Source organism: Dreissena polymorpha, chromosome 10 (assembly GCF_020536995.1).
Source record: "Dreissena polymorpha isolate Duluth1 chromosome 10, UMN_Dpol_1.0, whole genome shotgun sequence".
Classification (NCBI taxonomy): domain Eukaryota; kingdom Metazoa; phylum Mollusca; class Bivalvia; order Myida; family Dreissenidae; genus Dreissena; species Dreissena polymorpha.
In genome coordinates this window covers 43,792,447-43,812,062 of record NC_068364.1, presented here as the reverse complement: position 1 = coordinate 43,812,062, position 19,616 = coordinate 43,792,447, and the positions used below count along the sequence as shown (strand labels likewise).

The following is a 19,616-nucleotide window of genomic DNA, read 5'->3' as shown; positions in this document are numbered from 1 at the left end:
AATAACATTTTCTATGATCTCTCGTAAATCTAAAGAGTGAGGTCGACGTCGAGGCCGTCAAAAGAAAAGCTTGATTGACAATGTACAAACATCCTTTCCCGTGGTGAATTACTCTCAGCAGTACACAACATACCTGACTGAAGGAGGATTTCTGTATCGTCGACCCGCATTTCCCCCAAACGGCCAAACTGGTCACGGGATTAATGATTATGATAATGAAACTTGTTTTCTTGTTATTCGTAACATTTGTATCATTGTATTCATTGTCGACATTATAGGCCGCGTGAGTTGTTTTTCGCAATATACAGAGCGATTGCATGCAATATGCATCATTTATACGACTTTCCGCTGAATGTATCACACTCATCTGATATCGTCGTCATTTATCACACCTCCACACACCACACGAACGAAAACTGTTGCATTAATAGTGACGTCATAACGTGCAAACTAAGCGCTAACGTATTATTTTGAATGACGTCGTCACCTTGACAACATATATCATTTGCGCTTTGCCATGATTGAACGCGTATTATTTTTTGTTTTACATAATTATATAAATAATTGAAGAAATGCATAAGAAATGTAAAAGTAGGCGACGCAGAATCAGAAGGGGGAGGAAACCGGGTCGAGAAAGGCGCCGACAGGATATTAACGACATGGTGCAGCTCGCAGTGAACAAAAACGGACTAGCTATAGAGATGGAATATCAGATTGGTAATTTTATTTAAATCAAATCACGTCTATATATAACAACTATCGAACGGTAGCGACATTATTATTGTAGCAAGTTATGAAGATATTGATTTTAATGAGCCTGATTGTAAAAAGTACAAGAAAGTTATGTTGTCATCTTACTGAAATGGTCGCAGGGCACTGGCAAATCTAATTATGTTTAACAGGAACGTTCCGATCTTAATATTTATGGTCATCTTAATCAATAATGTATTGCATTAGTTAATATATGTACACACAAGTTTCCCAATAAACATGAATATATAAGAATATACACACGAAAGAGACGCGTACATGAATAAAGAAAACGAAATATGATTACGACTAATTTGTAATGGGGCATATAATCCACTGATTTTTACCGACATGTTTATAAACATATCAGTCCACAATAAAGATCTGTACGACTATTATTTCTAGTACATGTACATGCCTTAAATATTTTATAGATTTGTTTCTTTAAATGCAACACTCAATGGATGCAATGTACTAAATTTAGTTATATATTAATAATAATATTAAATTGATTTCGTTAATGTGTGTACCGATATTTTATCACAGAGGGTGTTATTTAATTCGCTATTCTTAGTACAAAGAGGTATTAATGGAACCTTATTTATCAATTCCTTGACCGGTTTTGCCGTTGGAGGTGAGGGAGGACAATACAGAAATCCTCCTTCAGTCAGATCTGTTGTGTGCTGCTGAGAGTAATTCATTCATGGGAAGAGATGTCCACTCATTTATATTCTTCATCAAGCGTTTTTTTCTGACGGCCTCGACGTCGACCTCCGTCTAGCGTGCCAGTCTTTTACAGAGAATCGTGCCTGGCGACATGTGTAAACCAAGCAATCTTTCGTCGTTTGACGGTCCCCAGTAGGGGCTCTTGTGAACCGACAGTTGTTGCAGTCATGTTCAAAACATACTCGTTGGTCTTGTGCTCCGTGTAGGAATGCGAAGAAGTCTTCGTAGACATTTATGTTCAAAGGCCTGTATCATGCGTTCCGTAGGTCTCGCAGCCGTAGAGTAGTATTTAGAACTTGAAGAGGCTGCACTTGTTTGCGAAGCTGCTGGAGATGCTTATGAACAACTTTCTCAGTATTGCCATCGCTGCGGTCGCCATGGCAATTATTATTCGGACCTCAGCGGTACTGGTACCATACTTGGAAAGGATTGCACCCAACTACTTAAAGCTGGTCACATCTTTTAGCTTCTCGCCGTTCATTGTGATGTCTGCTCTGCTGTTCGTCATGCTGTTCATCATGACCTTCGGCTTCTCTGTGCTGACCTCCATCCCGTATGCTCTTGCCCTGTTGGTGATGTCAAGGGGTGAGAAAAGTGTGAAGCCAGTTTGGGACTCGAACAAGGGAAACCTTGATGACAGGACGAGTGCTCCCCAGACTGAGCTTTCCGGGCCGCCACACAACCTCTCCCCGAGAGTGATCAAAGTTCATACACCCTAACTCGAATATGTATTCATCTTTGAATACAGTGATTAGTTAAGTTTAAACCTATTTATTTTAGCTCGATTGCATCGAAAGCCTAAGGCTTATATAAACGCTCTCGAGTCCGTTTCCTGGGCCTAGAACCAGTACTTGGTGTCTTTGGGGAAGATCTAAAGAACGCTCCCATGGTGGGGATCGAACCCGTGACCTTCCGGTCGCTAGGCGGACACCATATCCATTACACCACTGCGACCTATCAATAGATCAGGGATTCGGGGTGATATATTATTAATAGTATACCCAGGTAACGTCATGACCGAAAGATTGGAACCAAATGGCACATAGTGAGAAAAGTGTGCGGCCAGTTAGGGACTCGCAAACGGGACACCTCGCTAACAGGGCGAGTGCTTTCCCAACTGAGCTAGCCGGGCCGCCACACAATTGTCCCCATAACGTGACTAAGTGCAGACTCCGTGCCAGTGAGATCTTGAAGTTCTCTGCTGGTGTCACCCATGAGGTCAATGTCATAAGCGATTCTCAAGTTTGAAATCGGTCTACCACCGATGGAGAGAGAGATGCGGTGGTCATGGAGAGTATTCTGCATTATCTTTTCAAAGAAAATGTTGAACAGGACTGGAGGGAGCAGACAACCCTGATGGGCGCCCACTGATGTCCTGAAGAAGTTCCCCTTTTGTCCGTTGAGAAGTATTGCGCGGCTGGCGTTTCCGTAGAATTCTTAAACGACTTGCATCAGCCCTTCGTCAGTGTTGAATCCTCTCATACCATACCATAGGCCATCATGCCACACTATGGATTTGGAACCAAATGTGTACATTGGCATTGATAGTGGATATTGCCGAGGCCTTAAACAAACAAACGAGTACTATAGCAAGAGGGACGTGATTGCTGACGAGTTCGCTAGAGACGTCATAGTAGCATAATTCCTCGTGCTTGGATTCGGGTTGGAATCAGAATATGACGTAGATGATGACTACAGGCTCAATGGTTGGCCTCGTGACGTCATGCCGGTAACTTCGTATACAGTCGAAACCCGATGGCTCGAATTCGTCGGGACCGGCAACCAAAGTACGAGCCTTCCGGAATTCACAGTCGCAAATTGGCAGCAACAAGTCTGGCAGCTTGGATTTGATACGAGAACGTCTTACGACGAGAGCTTGCCACGGTTTGTCGTATGGCTATGCGAACCACAGAGTGAAAAAAAGTATTTTTCTTTTGGAAGAAAACCAAATCACCTGAATAAATGAAGATTCTAGTATACCTTTCTCTCCGATTTCCTTTTGCCCGTTCACATCTTCATTTTCATTGCGTTTCCCTGATGAAATTACTAGGATTGCTTCTCGTGAAACATCGGAACACATTTAAGTTATTGACATGACTGCCAGCCAATGTGTAAAAGATAACCCAACAAGAAATAGAAAGAGTAGGTTCGAAAGCTGACACTCAGGTGAAAGTAGCCCATATTCTTAGTGACGATCATTATGCAAACGTGACAAACGTACCATATTGCGAAGAGTATGTTGTTGAGCTTGTTGTTGGCAAAAGCTAATAAAGAAGCAATACCAAATACAACATCTGAAGTAGAAGGTGATCATCGCACGTATGCGTCAACAAGTACTCAAAGCTGCAGAATTCCAAACAAATGAGAGCGTCGCAGACCAGTTAACGAATTTTTGTATAGAAAAAGGGAAACACAAAAGGTCAAAAATTTCTGTTAAGAAGAATTTTTAGAAGATCGAAGAAGAAAAATAAAAACTAGAGCTTTGTCACAGAAGTGACAAATAACCCCAAATGCCGCATTGACACAGAATATTTGCACGTTGTCTTCACATAAAACAGCGAAACCATGCTCAATGTTTAAAACGCACTTAGTGACCCCATTACCTAGTTTTTGACCCGTCATGGTTCATGTTCGAATTTTACCTACACATCATCTATATACAACTTATGATCTATTGTGGTGAGGCTCGGATAAAAACTACTTTAATTAGAGAGCGGACACCATTCTGAATGTTTTAAACGCACTAAGTGACCCCGTAACCTAGTTTTTGAATGGCATGACCCATATTCGAACTTGACCTAAACATCATCTAGATACAACATCTGGCCAAGTTTGGTGAAGATCGAATGAAAATAACTTGAATTAGAGAGCGGGCACTTAATACGAACCGACAGACAGATCGACCGACCGACAGACATACAAGGTCACTCCTATATACCCCCCTAAACTTCTTTTGTGGGGGGTAAAATTATAAAAGCAGCTTTTAAACATTAATATTTTTTCAGTTTTCGTTATCGTGTTACGACTTGAATTTTTTCTCTTATGTTTTATTCTTACAAAACTTAATTGGATAGCTGTATATTGAAATATCATCATGGGACTGACACTTAACCAGAGACGTGTAAATGTCGATTGTTGTCAACAACGTGAGTATCAGAAACTAGTCTTAAAGAGTTAATTGAGTACCTAAAAATGAATGTATGCTGACCATCGCATTAGACACGCGTTTGTTCGGGATGTGTTGTCGAAACCAATCCCGGACCACCAAAGCAAAACACTTTACGCCAGAATATAACATTAAAAACAACAAAATGATGCGCAGGGCATCCCCCCCGCCCCCATTGACAGATTCTCTACCCCGGAAAAGATATCTTACCGAGAACATCAGGGCCACCAGGAATTGTAAGTCGGAAACGGAGAACCTCAATACATATGGATGACGCACTATCCCCACCAAATACACGCAATGTGAGTAGCTCGGCAAATAACGACAGACGATTTAAGTAAATCAAACACTTAAATGGCATGATATTATTTTCGTTTGAAAAAGTACGGTTTTGTGTTGGAGTTGTGCATGTTATTTAGCTGAGAGAGTATAGGAGTTCTGATCATTTGGTAAATGCCGCATGGCCTGATGTGAGAAAAGCCAGTTGGCTTTTGTTGTCAAATGGCAAAAAACAACAACTGATATTGCATAAAACTAATGATCCAAAAACGACTACGTATGCAAACAGTAAATACGACAGACATTGTAGATTAAATAGCGATCGATATACCAATTTATTATATCTATACGTCGTTGTAATTTATCAGTTGATATACCAAATAGATAGATAGAAAGATAGACTTTTATTTTCCTCCATTCATGAAGAGCATAACATATAATACAAAATATAAGCAAGGAAGTACACTTTTCGCTCAACGTTTTTCTTCTATTGTCGCTTTGTGGAGAAATTTCCATCCTGGACGTATGGGCGTAAGACGATCATTAAGTCGTACTTTTGTAGTATCTTGTATGCATCAGGGATATATCCGAGTCATTGGCTTTCTAATTCAATGTGACGTATAAGTCTATTGTTGAATATATCTTTCGCTAGGTTTTTAGGATTTAATCTGCAGTTTTGGCCGAAGATTGTAAGTTTTCTTATTTCCAGTTCATTCACTATCGGAACGGTATTAACGGTTAACAGGCAATATTCTGTCATACCCTTGCATATGTAACAGGCAAAATTTCTGTGCAATAGAAAGTTGTACAAGATAACTTTGCGAGTTGTTGTTCCATAGTACACAGCCATATAAGGCCTTTGGGATAACAGATGAGTTTAATATCGTTACGAGAGTCAGTGGACTTAGTCTTTCAGGCGCTACCCCTTTAGAGCACAAGCTCATGTATGTTCCTCGAAATCGTACGCATACATAATGAATCGCATTATAAGTGGTCATGCCCTAGATAGAATGTTGAAGTCTCTTCTGTCTTAGTATAGACTGGTACGCATCACTTCGATGCATTATCTCTTGAGATCGTTTTAAGAGTATGATACTAGAACCATGTCATCGGCCACAGTTGGCTAAGCCATATTAATGTCATAAATACACAGGCCATTACCACTCTCTTCAAGTTTCTCTATCAGGCCATTTATGTAAAAAAGATACAACAGCGGCGAACTGTTGACTCCCTGACGGGTTCCGAGATCAATCCTCTATGGCGAACGCGGCTTGTTGAGTTGCGATACATGTCACGAAGTGCAAGAAGGGTGTTAGTGACAATGACTGGATCAGGATCATAAACATCGGAAATGGATAAAAGTTTGTAAAATAGACCATCGTGCCATACCCGGTCAAAGGTCTGACGAGCGCCCAGAAAACATAGATATACACTTGATCCCAGCTCCTTGGCATAGTATAGACATTCGCGGAGACTAAAGCTTGTCATTATGCACCCAAGCCGGTTCTGAAATCCAACTTGTAACTTTCTGATATAAGCTAGTATACCATCATTGCACCGGCTTAATTATTAACGATTCATACGTCTTTAACAACGTTGACCATAGTGTAATTCTCTGCAATAATCAGGCTGGTCTCGCCGCTTTTGCCCGACTTTAAACAGTGTAATAATCTCACCTTCTTTCCGTTTTTCAGGTACAGTTCCGCTGCATAGCATTACTGTATAAAAGCGTGATAAGGGTTCAGCAATAATTGTCTTGCCATAAAACATTTGTTCATGGTAAATGTCATCGGGAGCACAGGCCTTTCCTTTAGGTAGCTGATTTATACTGGACTCAACCATTTCAGGTGAAACAAAAACATCTTGGGACGGTGACAGGTTAGTCAATGCCTGCTCCACTCCCTGTCTAACAACATACTCCCAGTGTGAGTCGAAGTCCGGGAAGCTTGAAGGGTTGTACAGGTCTTTAAAGTATTTCGCACTTGCTCCGTTATTTCCTCACGGCTTCTGTAGATATTCCCGTCGAAGTTGATGCCACCTCCTATGTCGGCACCGGATCCCCGCTTCCTTGAGTTTACTGTCCGCCAGAAACTCATACTGTCATGTACAGAGTCATATTCGAGTTTATGGTCAAGTTCTGTCATAAATTGTTCAGCGCATCGCCGCATAGCCCTCCGGAAATGTGCTTTAACCGCTTTATACTCACGATATTCCTCTAACAGCGCTGCACCACGCGGCACGTGACGAGCTCATATGCCCATGTAGTTCCGTGAGCTCCTTCGTCCAGAACGGTTTAAAATGACGCCTTTTACGGTTAGTAGGGAAACATATATTGGCACAATCACGCATACTGCTACACAGTACCGAATTAAATTCATTTGCATAACTAGCTCTAGTTGTATCAACTTTAGATAATGTTTCACACAAAGTGTTACAATATTGCAAAACATGATCACTGTTAGCAGCTTTCCAGTTAATACAATTTCTAAAATCACTGATATTTTCATCAACATGAATCTCAAAATTCAAGCAACATAAAATTGTCATATAAAATTGGTCTATGTCTAGAAACATTAAGACAAACATCATCAGCAAAATACAATAATTCAGTTGGTACAAAAACATAGTCAATCAACGAGGAATATCTATCATCAAGGAAAACATATGATTTAGATGGACCAATACATGATTCAAGAGTATTAACGGCACACAAATTGCAATCGTAAGCAAGTCGACTTAATAACCTGCTTCTAAAGCTATTGGTAGGCGATATAATGTCTGCATTATACAATATACATGTCAAGCGACGGTGGACCCCAAATACACTTTTATAGGCCCAAATTAAAGACCCCAAATAATAATTACAAATGATCAGGTATATATTGAAGGCAAATAGAGATGTTATATAATATGAGTCGTGTTCTGAAAAAAATGGACATCATGCATGTGCGTAACGTTTTCCGCTTGAACTAGATTTTCGGTAAAAAAGGACTTCCTTTAAACGAAAAATACCATTAAAGCGGAAAGTGTGATTCCTGATTAGCCTATGCGGACTGTACAGGCTAATCTGGGACGACACTTTACGCACATGAATTATGCCCAGTTTTCTCAGAACGCGACTCATATATACCGGAAGAGAGAACATACAACATGCACAAGAGTACGACTGTAAGACATGTATCGTCTATGCGATAGCATAAATACCCTTAATTGCTCAACATTAAACAAATATACTTAAAAAACTCCATATTCTTCATTCAAACTAAGAAAGTATAGTTTATACATTTCGGACCATTAACAAAGTGACTGTTATCGGAAAGTATCTACAATTGCAAGAAACCATAGTAAATCTAATCTCCATGACTCTTTAACTAAAAGGCATTCTTTACACACATAAAAAACAACATATTCAGATAATCATTATAAGAACTGATGAGAATGTGATCTGACGTTAAAATGTGTTACGTACCCAAAGGCAAAACCAGCAACACATAAAATCGTCAACCATCGTGAGGCACCAAAGCAAGTGATGGTTCGAGACCTCGGTGTTCTGATTAAATAGTTCATGACCAGGTCTTATCGTTGGTTTTTGAGGCCGATTTTTATTTGTGGCAAAGTAGATGATGTTGAAGTTATGGTACTTTAAATGTGTTTCTTCCACATCATTTTTATTTCTAGCTTTTAAAGTCGCTGCAATTAAATGTTTGCACTCTTGATTGTGCGTTCTTACTATATGCAAACAAATCAATTCAGCATATCTTTTAAAAAGATTATTCTGTAAATCGGGGCGTGATTATTGGCGAAGAGTGATTTATAGAATTTTCTTTTCTACTACATGAACATGTTCTCCTGCTGGGTTAAGAAACGTACTTAATAAGCTAGAAGTTAAACAAGGAAGCGGGTGACTTGCCGCCCTGGTATAAACCGATATCTTGCTCTTGAAAACCTATCGGTCTTGTTTGAGTTGACGTTAGCAACACTATTTAGTTTCTCGTTCAAATATTGTAGCAATTGAAAAGTCTCCCTTATGCTATTTTTTTAGTTCTACGTCTCGGATCGAATGCCGTTTAATAACACACGTATGTAATTTACTTTTAAATGATTTTTTTTATGATCTTCAATAAAAACCGTCTATGTTAATAACTTGTCTATTGTGGATCCGTCTAGCTTATGAGCCTGTCACATACGAGCCAGACGTTATCACGTCCAACGCGTTGAGGTAGAGCTTTGACAAGATAAACGCTTGATGCACACCAGGGACATGATAAGGTCTTCCAGGACATTGGCGAATTTAAGCACACTCAGCGACTTGTAATTGACAATGCTTTGGCAGGTTTGTGTATGCGTTTTTATTTGTATTGGCTAGACATAAAGACATAAAAACAAACGTTTGCTTAGTTGTATGACGTGTTTGTTGTTTTTCATTGAATATGGCATCTCAGTGACCGCAGTTGGTTCCGTGACCATGGTTTCCATGCCCGAACAAACACTCGGTAAGCTGCAATGAAATGTGTATACATATATTAGAATGTAGAATGAGTTATACATTTTTATTCACACAAAAAATACAATAATTACACATAATTCTTTTTAAATCTAAAAATAAAGCACTCATTTTTTGTATATTGAAAAATATTAGCATTTAAAAATGAGATAAACATTCAATTGTGTATCCGTCTTTCTTGTAAATAATGTTATAAATCTAATAAAATAGTTGTTACATTTTCATAGCTACTCAGAAGTCTTTTTATGCCACAAACTTGCCCTTCAATTGGTATAAACCCACAAATGACAACGTCATAGCATATGGAAAAATTCTAATATTGTAGCAACTCCAGTATACTCACGGATACTGTGTAATGTTCATACTCCTTCAGGGTAATCTGACCATCCCCTGCAAAATCAACGTATATAATGAGCACTATTACAAATATAATATGCTTGTATATTGTTTTCAAAACCCTTTCGCATATAATATGGCACATACTAATCAAGTTCAAAGGCGTTGAGTGAAACTAACATTGCTCCAATCAAAGTTAAATATATCTTTAAAATATGAAGATGACTACTTCAGTTCATTTTTTGGTGTAATACAGCGATGTTTTAATGCAATAGCCGTTCTGAAGTTTCTCAAAATTAAAATCACAGTAAATAATCAACACTACGCAGAAAAAAGTACTTGGAATAATAAAAAAACAGTAAGCACCCTTTAAATTGTATATATATATACCGAAGCCGAAGCACTGGCGAAAGCTTCAACATGTTTGCGAACAAAAATGGAGGTAAGATATGTGGAAAATATCGGCAATCTATACCAATAAAATCAACATATTTCCTATTAAATACCGTTTTGGTCTACCAGATGGACATAATCCAGGAGGAAGGAGTGTGGGATACTTCCGTCCCCGTCTTTGTCATAGATGTTGAAGTAGGGCTGAGCAATCTCTCTTGTAAGGTTGAAAGCCTTCATCATCTCTTCCACGGTCAATTGGTTGTCATCTGAACATATAGCGCACACTGGAGTCTCGTTCTGGAAACTCTGGGTTTAATGCATGTGCGTAAAATGTCGTCCCTGATTAGCATGTACAGCCTGCACATGGGACGACGCTTTCTATTTTATGGATTTTTTTTCATAAAGCAAGTCTCTTCTTAGCTAAAATCGAGATTAAACGGAAAGTGTCGCCTATGACAAGCCTGTGCGGGCTACACGGGCTAATCTGGGATGATATTAACGCATATGCACTCAGTCCAGTTTTCACAAAACGCGGTTTAATGTATGGAATAACATGATGTTGCTTTTTAAATATATTATGCAATGTAAAAATTAAATGATGCTGTTATGGTGTTAATTGTTGTCTTCTGTATTGTTGAGAGTAGCGTGTGTGATTTGTTGCGATTTTCGTCTTTTATGCGCTGAATTAAATCGTCTTGGTATTGGGTAACTATCAGAATATTTGGTTTCAAAAGCAGTCATATGCGTGTTTTCCATATTTGGACATTTTGGTTTCTTCATTAAGGCGCATGTCTTTGAGGAGTCGAAGAAACGGTTACAATAAGGGAGAAATACTTTAAAATCCAAACACTTGAGTGTTTCCTGGTGTAATCGACCTGGTTCCATTCATGTGCAGGTCTTTGAGCAGTCTTGTAAGTTGTAAGTGATAACCTAGTGGACAATTGTGTTGAAATCAACTCATTTGCGTTTTTATTAGGGTGTTTTCAGTGTGAGTCTTGTAGAAGGTCATTCAAACCCAATAATGGCGTGTTTTATGGTTCGGTAAAGCTGGTTTCTTTACTCATTGATAATACAATGTCTGTGCGTACGTTCGTTACTTTACAATGGTGAGTGGATTCGAAAGCAATTATTAAAAGCACCGTCTGTGTTTCAAGGGACAATATTGCATGTCAATGAATGTAAAAATGTGAGATTGCTACTGCACAATATATCAGGTCCGGTTAAAATCTAAATAACATCACTACATTGCTGTTTTAACGCCATTATGGTTTAGGTCAAACTTAGAAAACTCCCAAATAGATGTTTTTGTACCGATAAAACAACTTGAAACGCGTTTTTCCGGGCGCTCCGCTGTTTTGTTCACGTTACTCTTACTTAAATAATTTTGGCGTCAAGAAGTCGTTTTAAAGTGCCGCTAAAACCTATTACCTTATTTTAAAATAATAATAATAGCACAATTTTTAATATTGATATATAAAGGATACACGCGTTATGTGTTTATTACCTTGTACTTGTATACCTGCACTTGCATTGATTGTTAAGTGAATAAGTTGCTTATATAATTCTTAATGTATTATTTGTTGCTCATCAAAGAGTCGCCATGATAGTAATCTAATTAACGTACGGTTCGCATCTTCAATCTGCCACCCAGCCTCCAGCTCGGACATCTGTAAGTGGAGAGACAGAATTTAAAAGTATAACTAATTAAATGATAACATGAATTAATTGGCCTAATGTTACTTATAACAAAGAACATTTTATATAGGAATAGTCTATTTAGAGCTCTTGCGTATGTAATTAAAATGTGGTATGTGCAGATTTTTTTTCAAACACAGTTTTCGAATTTTGTATTTTTGTAACATATTAGATTAAAATACTTAGGTTTTAAATGCGGAATCCGTGTTTTAAGCGCATACGCTTTTAAACATATTCCACGAACAATGATCTTTCAAACTCTTAATTATATTATAGCTTCTTAATCAGCCTTAAACTCAAGATGTTTGCTTTCCTAATTCTAAAAAGGCATACGAAACATATTAAAATAACCGATATAAAATGTTGTTGGTTTTTATTCAATATAATACATACACTGTATACATGTATATGATCATACAACATAGTGATTGTACAAAGCAATAAAGTTCAGACATGTTATACAAGATATGCTAGAGAAAAGAAAAGAACAACAGAAGAATAGTTATGAAAAATGATGAGTTGTATAAAGTCGGAAGAAAGCATACTGGACTTGTGTGTTTTGTTGTATATTCACAATGATCTTATAAGATTGAAAAAAAAATATACACAAATATTTTAGAAAGATAAACTAACATTAGAGTGAAATGTATATAAGTGGACAAACATTATGAGAATTTAATCCGATTCCATTTTTGTTCAAAGATTTGTAATGTGTCATTACTGAGGGCTATTTCTTTCTCAATCTGGATTTTTTGTTTAAGACTATGGACAAAACAATTAAAATATGGTACTTGTTTTTTGTACTTCATGTTAAAGATAAAATATTTCATCAATATAAGAATAAAATTCACAATATTATTACAGTCTATTGATTTCAATGAGTAAATTCCGAAACTAACATTTAAGAAAGATAGTTTAACGTTTAGTTGCTGTTGTTCAAGAAAAGATACTAATTGATTCCAAATAGGATAGATGTGTTTGCAATCCCAAAAAAGATGTTCTATAGTTTCGATGTTTTTACCGCAGAAGTCACACAGATTTGAGTTAGATAATTTGCATTTAAAGAGATATTTATTTGTAGCTATAATTCTATGGATGTATTTATATTAAATATTTCTCAGTGTGCTTTCAATAGTTGCTTTATATGGCATGGTAAATATGTGTTTCCAATTAAGTTCATGTTCTCCAAAAAGGACTTGCCATTTATTTTGGGTTTTGGAGTTTTCTGTAGGGTTTTTAACTTGTAGTGTGTAAAATATTTTATTCGTTTTGTTTTTTCTTCCAAGTATGTTTTCTACGAATGTTGTTTGAGTACATGGTGTATTATTTGTATTGATTTCAGATTTAATATGTCTGGGTATGCTTTTGATTAGTGTGAAGTACTTCAGAAAATTATTTGAAGGTATTCCGTATATGTAGCATATATCATCAAAAGAGTAGAAATCCTTAATTATGTAGTCATATAATTGGTCGACATATTTAATGCTTTGTTCAAACCAATCTTTATAGAAAAACGTCTTATTGTTTGAAGTTATGTCTTTATTGTTCCATAAAATAGTTTTACTGCTGGTTTGGGTTTCTAGGTTATGAGTGACATCACTCCATGCTGATAGAACATCAGACAGAAATATGATTTCGTTTGCAATTTCATGTAAGATAGTATTGCTGATGTTACATTCAAAGAGTTAGGAGTCACCATATTTTTTAGGATTTTCTGGTAGAATAATTTCCATTTACTCGTATTGGTATTATCTAGGTATCTTTTAACCCAGCTGCATTTGATTGCATTCAAGAATGAGTCAATGTTCGTTAATTGTTTACCTCCATTTTCTACAGATTGAATTAACTGAGTTCGTTTTTATTTTATCAGGCTTACCGTTCCATATGAAATTAAATATTGCTGATTTTATATTATTAATAACATCATTTGGTGGATTTGGTAGAACTGTTAATACATAAATGAATTTAGGAAGTGCAAACGTTTTCAATACTATGTTTTTTCCGATTAGTGTAAGTTTACGGTGATGCCATGATTTTAAGCAGTTTTTAAAATTCTGTAATTTAGGTAGTATGTTTTTAAGAACTGTATCCTTTTCATTATTTGTGAAAGTAATTCCTAACGTTGTGGCTTCATCGGATGTCCAATTAAATTTCATTTCTTTTTTTTTATAGGACATTACTTTTTTTTTAATTTACCTACTCGTAGCACAGTACATTTACTTTTGTTTAGTTTAAGACCCGATGTCATTCCATAAAGGGTTAGTGACTCTATTAGGTTATGGAAAGAATCGTAATTGTCGTTTAAAAAATAAGTTGCATCGTCAGCAAATAGGGACTGTTTGATATCTTCATCAGGTTCTAGTGATATGCCTTTTATGTGTTTATTTGATTAGATGTGATATGATAGATACTCGATGCAAATAATAAATAGCGATGATGAGAGTGGACATCCTTGTCGAACCCCTCGTTCGATGTTAAAACTGTTTGAAAAGAAGCCATTGTTAATGATTATACTGTTAATATCGGTATAGAATAGTATGACCCATTGAATGAGACTTTCACCAAAGTTCATATTTTCTAAGCAAGAGAACATAAATGAATGATCAAGCGAATCGAATGCCTTTTCAAAGTCTTCAAAGAATATTAGACCAGGATTGTTTGAATTGTTGAAATAGTTTATGCATTCTTGGATAAGACGAACGTTTTCACCAATGTAACGTCCTTTTATGAAACCAGATTGAGATTTTGAAATGATTGATGGTAATATTTTTTTAATTCTGTTTGCTATACTTTTAGTTGCAATTTTATAATCATTGTTTAGTAAACTAATCGGGCGCCAGTTTGATAAGGATTCTAAGTTTTTTCCAGGTTTTGGAATAAGTGATATAATACTTTGTTTTTGTAGCGTAGTTAAGTTTTCGTTGTTAAATGAATAGTTAAGTGAATTTACTAGATGTGTTTTTATATCATTCCAGAATATTTTATAAAATTCGATTGTGATGCCATCAGATCCGGGGCTTTTGTTATTTTGCATTTCTTTTAGGGCTAATCCACATTCATATTCATTAAGCAATCCGTCGCACAGTTGTTTTTCCTCTTGATTTAAAGCGTGATGTGTATTTTTAAAAAGGGTGTTATTATCCCCCGCCAGAGGCGGATGGATATTGTTTTGGCGTTGTCCGTCCGTCCGGCACTTTTGTGTCCGTTGCCATATCTTGGAAGTGCTTTGGCGGATTTCATTGAAACTTGGTATGAGTATATATATGCATAAGAGGATGATGCACGCCAAATGGCATTGCAACCACCTGTTAAAAACAGAGTTATGGCCCTTTATATCTTGAAAAAATGCTTTATACTATAGGCACTTTTGTGTCCGGAGCCATATCTTGGAAGTGCTTTGGCGGATTTCATTGAAACTTCGTATGAGTATATATATGCATAAGAGGATGATGCACGCCAAATGGCAGTGTACACCATCTGTTAAAAACAGAGTTATGGCCCTTTGTATCTTGAAAAAATGCTTTTTACTATAGGCACTTTTGTGTCCGGAGCCATATCTTGGAAGTGCTTTGGCGGATTTCATTGAAACTTGGTATGAGTATATATATGCATAAGAGGATGATGCACGCCAAATGGCATTCTACACCATCTGTTAAAAAAAGAGTTATGGCCCTTTGTATCTTGAAAAAATGCTTTTTACTATAGGCACTTTTGTGTCCGGAGCCATATCTTGGAAGTGCTTTGGCGGATTTCATTGAAACTTGGTATGAGTATATATATGCATAACAGGATGATGCACTCCAAATGGCATTGTATACCATCTGTTAAAAACAGAGTTATGGCCCTTTGTATCTTGAAAAAATGCTTTTTACAATAGGCACTTTTGTGTCCGGAGCCATATCTTGGAAGTGCTTTGGCGGATTTCATATAAACTTGGTATGAGTATATATCCCCCGCTAGAGGCGGAGGGATATTGCTTTGGCGTTGTCCGGCTGTCCGTCCGGCTGTCCGTCCGTCCGTCACTTTTGTGTCCGGAGCCATATCTTGGAAAAGCTTTGGTGTATTTCATTGAAACTTTGTATCGCGCCAAATCGCATTGTACACCATCTGTTAAAACCAGAGTTATGGCCCTTTGTATCTTGAAAAAATCTGTCAGTTTGTTCACCTGTCCGATTTGCACCCATCCTCAAACAAAGCATATGTTGCGGGGGATATCAATTCTACGAATTTGCTTGTTTTCAACAGTTTTTCGTTTATAGAGGGTTTCAAAAAATAAACGTTCTTCTTCTAGTATTTGAGTTATGTTTTTTATATCTTTCCCATTGACTACTAATTTGTGTACAGTTTTTTGTTCACTTCTACGTTTTTCAATTTTTGCGAAGTATTTTGTATTTGTTTCATTGTGTTCAACATGCTGTGCACGCGCCGCTCTTAGTATTATTCCATTGAGATGTGTATGATAGATTCCATCTAATATTTGTTTTTTTTAAAATGTTATTCATTTTCAATGTCGGTGGTATCATTTGTCTTTGTTTGATGCAATTGTTTTTCAAGTGTTTCAATGGTTTTGATGGTTTCAGTTCCACGTTTGTGTGTTTCCTTTTGTTTAAATGATGTGTATCTAATTGTTGTGTTACGTATATTTCCTATAATTACCTCCCATAAGGTGTTTGGGTTTGCATCTTTATTATTTTGAACTGTATTTAATATTTCCTGTTTTATTTGTCTTTGATATTGTGTATCCAATAAGATGCTGTTGTTAATTTTAAAGTATCCTGGGCCTCTTTCAGGTTGTATATTGTGCAGTTTAAGTTCAACTAGAGATTGGTCAGTCATAAATCCTGGTTTTATGTAACATGTGTCAATAATGTTGCAAAGAGATTTAGATATTAAAAAATAGTCTAATCTACAAAATATTGTTGGTTTTGTGTTTGAGTGCCAGGCAAATTTGCTTTCGTTTGGGTATACTGTACGCCAGATATCTATCATATTGTAGTTTTCAATTATGTTATTTAAATTTTTTTCTATTTTTAGGATGATCATAAAGGTTTCCATTCTTTTTATCTAATAATGGGTTCAGGACAGTATTGAAATCACCACCGATTATAATATTTTTATCTTGGTTATTAATTATAAAGGATTGTAATGTTTCGTAAAATGTGGAATCATCTATGTTAGGACCGTAAACGTTGATTAATGTTAGTTGTGTTTCATGTATTTTGATATCTATACTTGCTAGTCTGCCAATTATTATTTCGTTAAGGTTATTAACTGTGATCCCTATGTTACTTTTTATCAGAAAGGAAATGTCTTGTTTATTAGTATATATTCCACTGAGGTAGATGTCCCCGTCCCATTAATCCCTTAAGGTTTGTGCTAAAGTGTGTGTCAAGTGACTTTCTTGTAATAAGCATACATTTTTTTTTTCGTCTAACCATTTGAAGATTTGTATGCGTTTGTCTTTATTGTTGAGCCATTTTACATTTAAAGTACATATTTTAACCATTTAAAGAGATGGAGGGTGATGTAAATGATAATTTGTGTGTGCTTGTCCAGTTGGTTTCTATTTAAAAAAATGTCCAATTGTTTTCTATTATAAGACATAAATGTCCATTAATACAAACAAAAAAAGAAAACAAAAAGGAAAAACAGAATACATGATAATTCCACAGAAAAAATGTCTACACATAAAATAAAGAAAATAAAGAATACTGAGGATATAAAAAATGGAAAATCCAAAGAAATTAAGAAATACATAGATATAATGAAAAAATAAGGAAAAAGGCAACAAACAAAACAAGACTTGTCCCAATAGAGACATACACAAGTGCGCACTTTCGTACGCTGGAAAAAAAACAACAACAAAATATTTGGATTAAATAACAAACACGATATAAAATGTTATAATTATTGTCAAAGGGTTTCATAAAATTTTGCAAAGCGATCCCTTTTCAATAGAGGAATAAATCTTAAGAGAAGATAAAAATTGATTTTGTTTGTTTCTGGCGCTATTTTAAGGCATTATGTCCGAATCAGAGAGCATTATTAAATAATAACGTTTCAATTGCATAAATTTTGTCTGTTATTTTGTTTTGCTTTTTTCTTTCAATTTAAGCCTACGCATTATAATTCAATATCGGCCTTTATTAACCAAAAATTAAATATATTTCGAATTTATTTCCGACAAAATTGCCCAATAATAGTATCTAAAACCATGGCGATAAAACCAAATGGATGTGCACCTGAAGAATGCCATCGTGATTGCGGTCAGACAGACGGAAGCCCTGGTCCACCAACTGGGTCAGTTGGTGATGATTGGGCAGCTGCCTAGCAACACACGTTAGATACGTAGATAAAACTCCTCACATGTCATGGAGAAATTAGTGGTTTGAATTTTTTTTATACATGTAAGCTTGTAAATATATTATATAAGCGGCGGAAGTGCATAATTCAAACCATACAGACTTTAGAAAAAGAGCATTTTTACATACTAGTTAATATATTGCAACATATAAAACGTAAGCAAACCGTAAGCATGTATTCATGTTGATAGTGCAAATGTTATACAATATACATGTCAAGCGACGGAGGACCCCAAATAAACTTTTAAAAGCCCAAAATAAAGACCCCAAATAATAATTACAAATGATCAGGTATATATTGAAGGTAAATAAAGATGTTATATAATATGAGTCGTGTTCTGAGAAAACTGGACATAATGCATGTGCGTAACGCTTTCCGCTTAAACTAGATTTTCGGTAAAAAAGGACTTCCTTTAAACGAAAAATACCATTAAAGCGGAAAGTGTCGTTCCAGATTAGCCTGTGCATGCATTATGCCCAGTTTTCTCAGAACGTGACTCATATATACCGGTAGAGAAAACATACAACGCGCACAAGAGTACGATTGTAAGACATGTATCGTCTATGCGATAGCATAAATACCCTTAATTGCTCAGCATTAAACAAAATATACTTAATTACAAAGAAACCATTGGTCTATACTTGATCAGTAAATCTAATCTCCATGACTTTTTGAATTAAAAAGCATTCTTTACACACAAAAAAACACAACATATTCAGATAATCATTATAAGAACTGATGAGAATGTGATCTGACGTTAAAATGTGTTACGTACCCAAAGGCAAAACCAGCAACAGATAAAATCGCCAACCAGAGCATCGTGAGGCACCAAAGCAAGTGATGGTTCGAGACCTCGGTGTTCTGATTAAATAGTTCATGACCAGGTCTTATCTTTCTTGAATAATACCGGTGTAAATGCGACTAGAGAAATCAGATCAGACTGACTTCAACGTTCAATATTTAAAACTTTACAATTGCTAATAGTTTAAATCTTAAAGGGGCCTTTTCACGTTTTGGTAAATTGACAAAATTTAAAAACAAATGTTTCAGATTCGCACATTTTAGTTTTAGTTATGATATTTGTGAGGAAACAGAAATACTGAACATTTACCATGCTCTAAAATATCCTTTATATGCATCGTTTGACGATTTAAAAAAAAAACTGAAAATTATAAACGATTTAATAGTTTAGAGAGTTCTGTTGTTATCGTTATATTTTGGGATACTACGAGGATTGCTAATATAAAGTATAAAATATATCACTAGTTGTATGAGCACGGATGGCCGAGTGGTCTACGCGATAGACTTTTACTCCAGGGGAAAGTGGTTCGAGCTCAGTGGAGGGTTACTTTTTATCTTTCTTAAATTTATTCTTGTTTTTTAACGAGAGCTTTTTAGATCCAA

General features: G+C 36.1%; 1 protein-coding gene and 1 long non-coding RNA gene across 2 annotated transcripts; one reads left to right on the top strand and one right to left on the bottom strand.

Moving 5' to 3' along the window:
• Window positions 1–388: 388 nt before the first annotated feature.
• Window positions 389–9,318, top strand: LOC127847596 (uncharacterized). The gene is made up of 2 exons (XR_008034050.1): window positions 389–717; window positions 9,089–9,318. It is a non-coding gene; the product is annotated as an uncharacterized LOC127847596 (long non-coding RNA).
• Window positions 9,253–19,115, bottom strand: LOC127847595 (uncharacterized). Its single transcript, XM_052379612.1, has 6 exons — window positions 18,988–19,115; window positions 18,092–18,176; window positions 11,779–11,821; window positions 10,268–10,420; window positions 9,769–9,815; window positions 9,253–9,419 (listed from the first exon to the last, which is right to left on the bottom strand). The coding sequence occupies exons 1-6, from the start codon at window positions 19,029–19,031 to the stop codon at window positions 9,360–9,362; spliced, it is 432 nt and encodes a 143-aa protein (XP_052235572.1). The 5' UTR covers window positions 19,032–19,115; the 3' UTR covers window positions 9,253–9,359.
• Window positions 19,116–19,616: the final 501 nt, after the last annotated feature.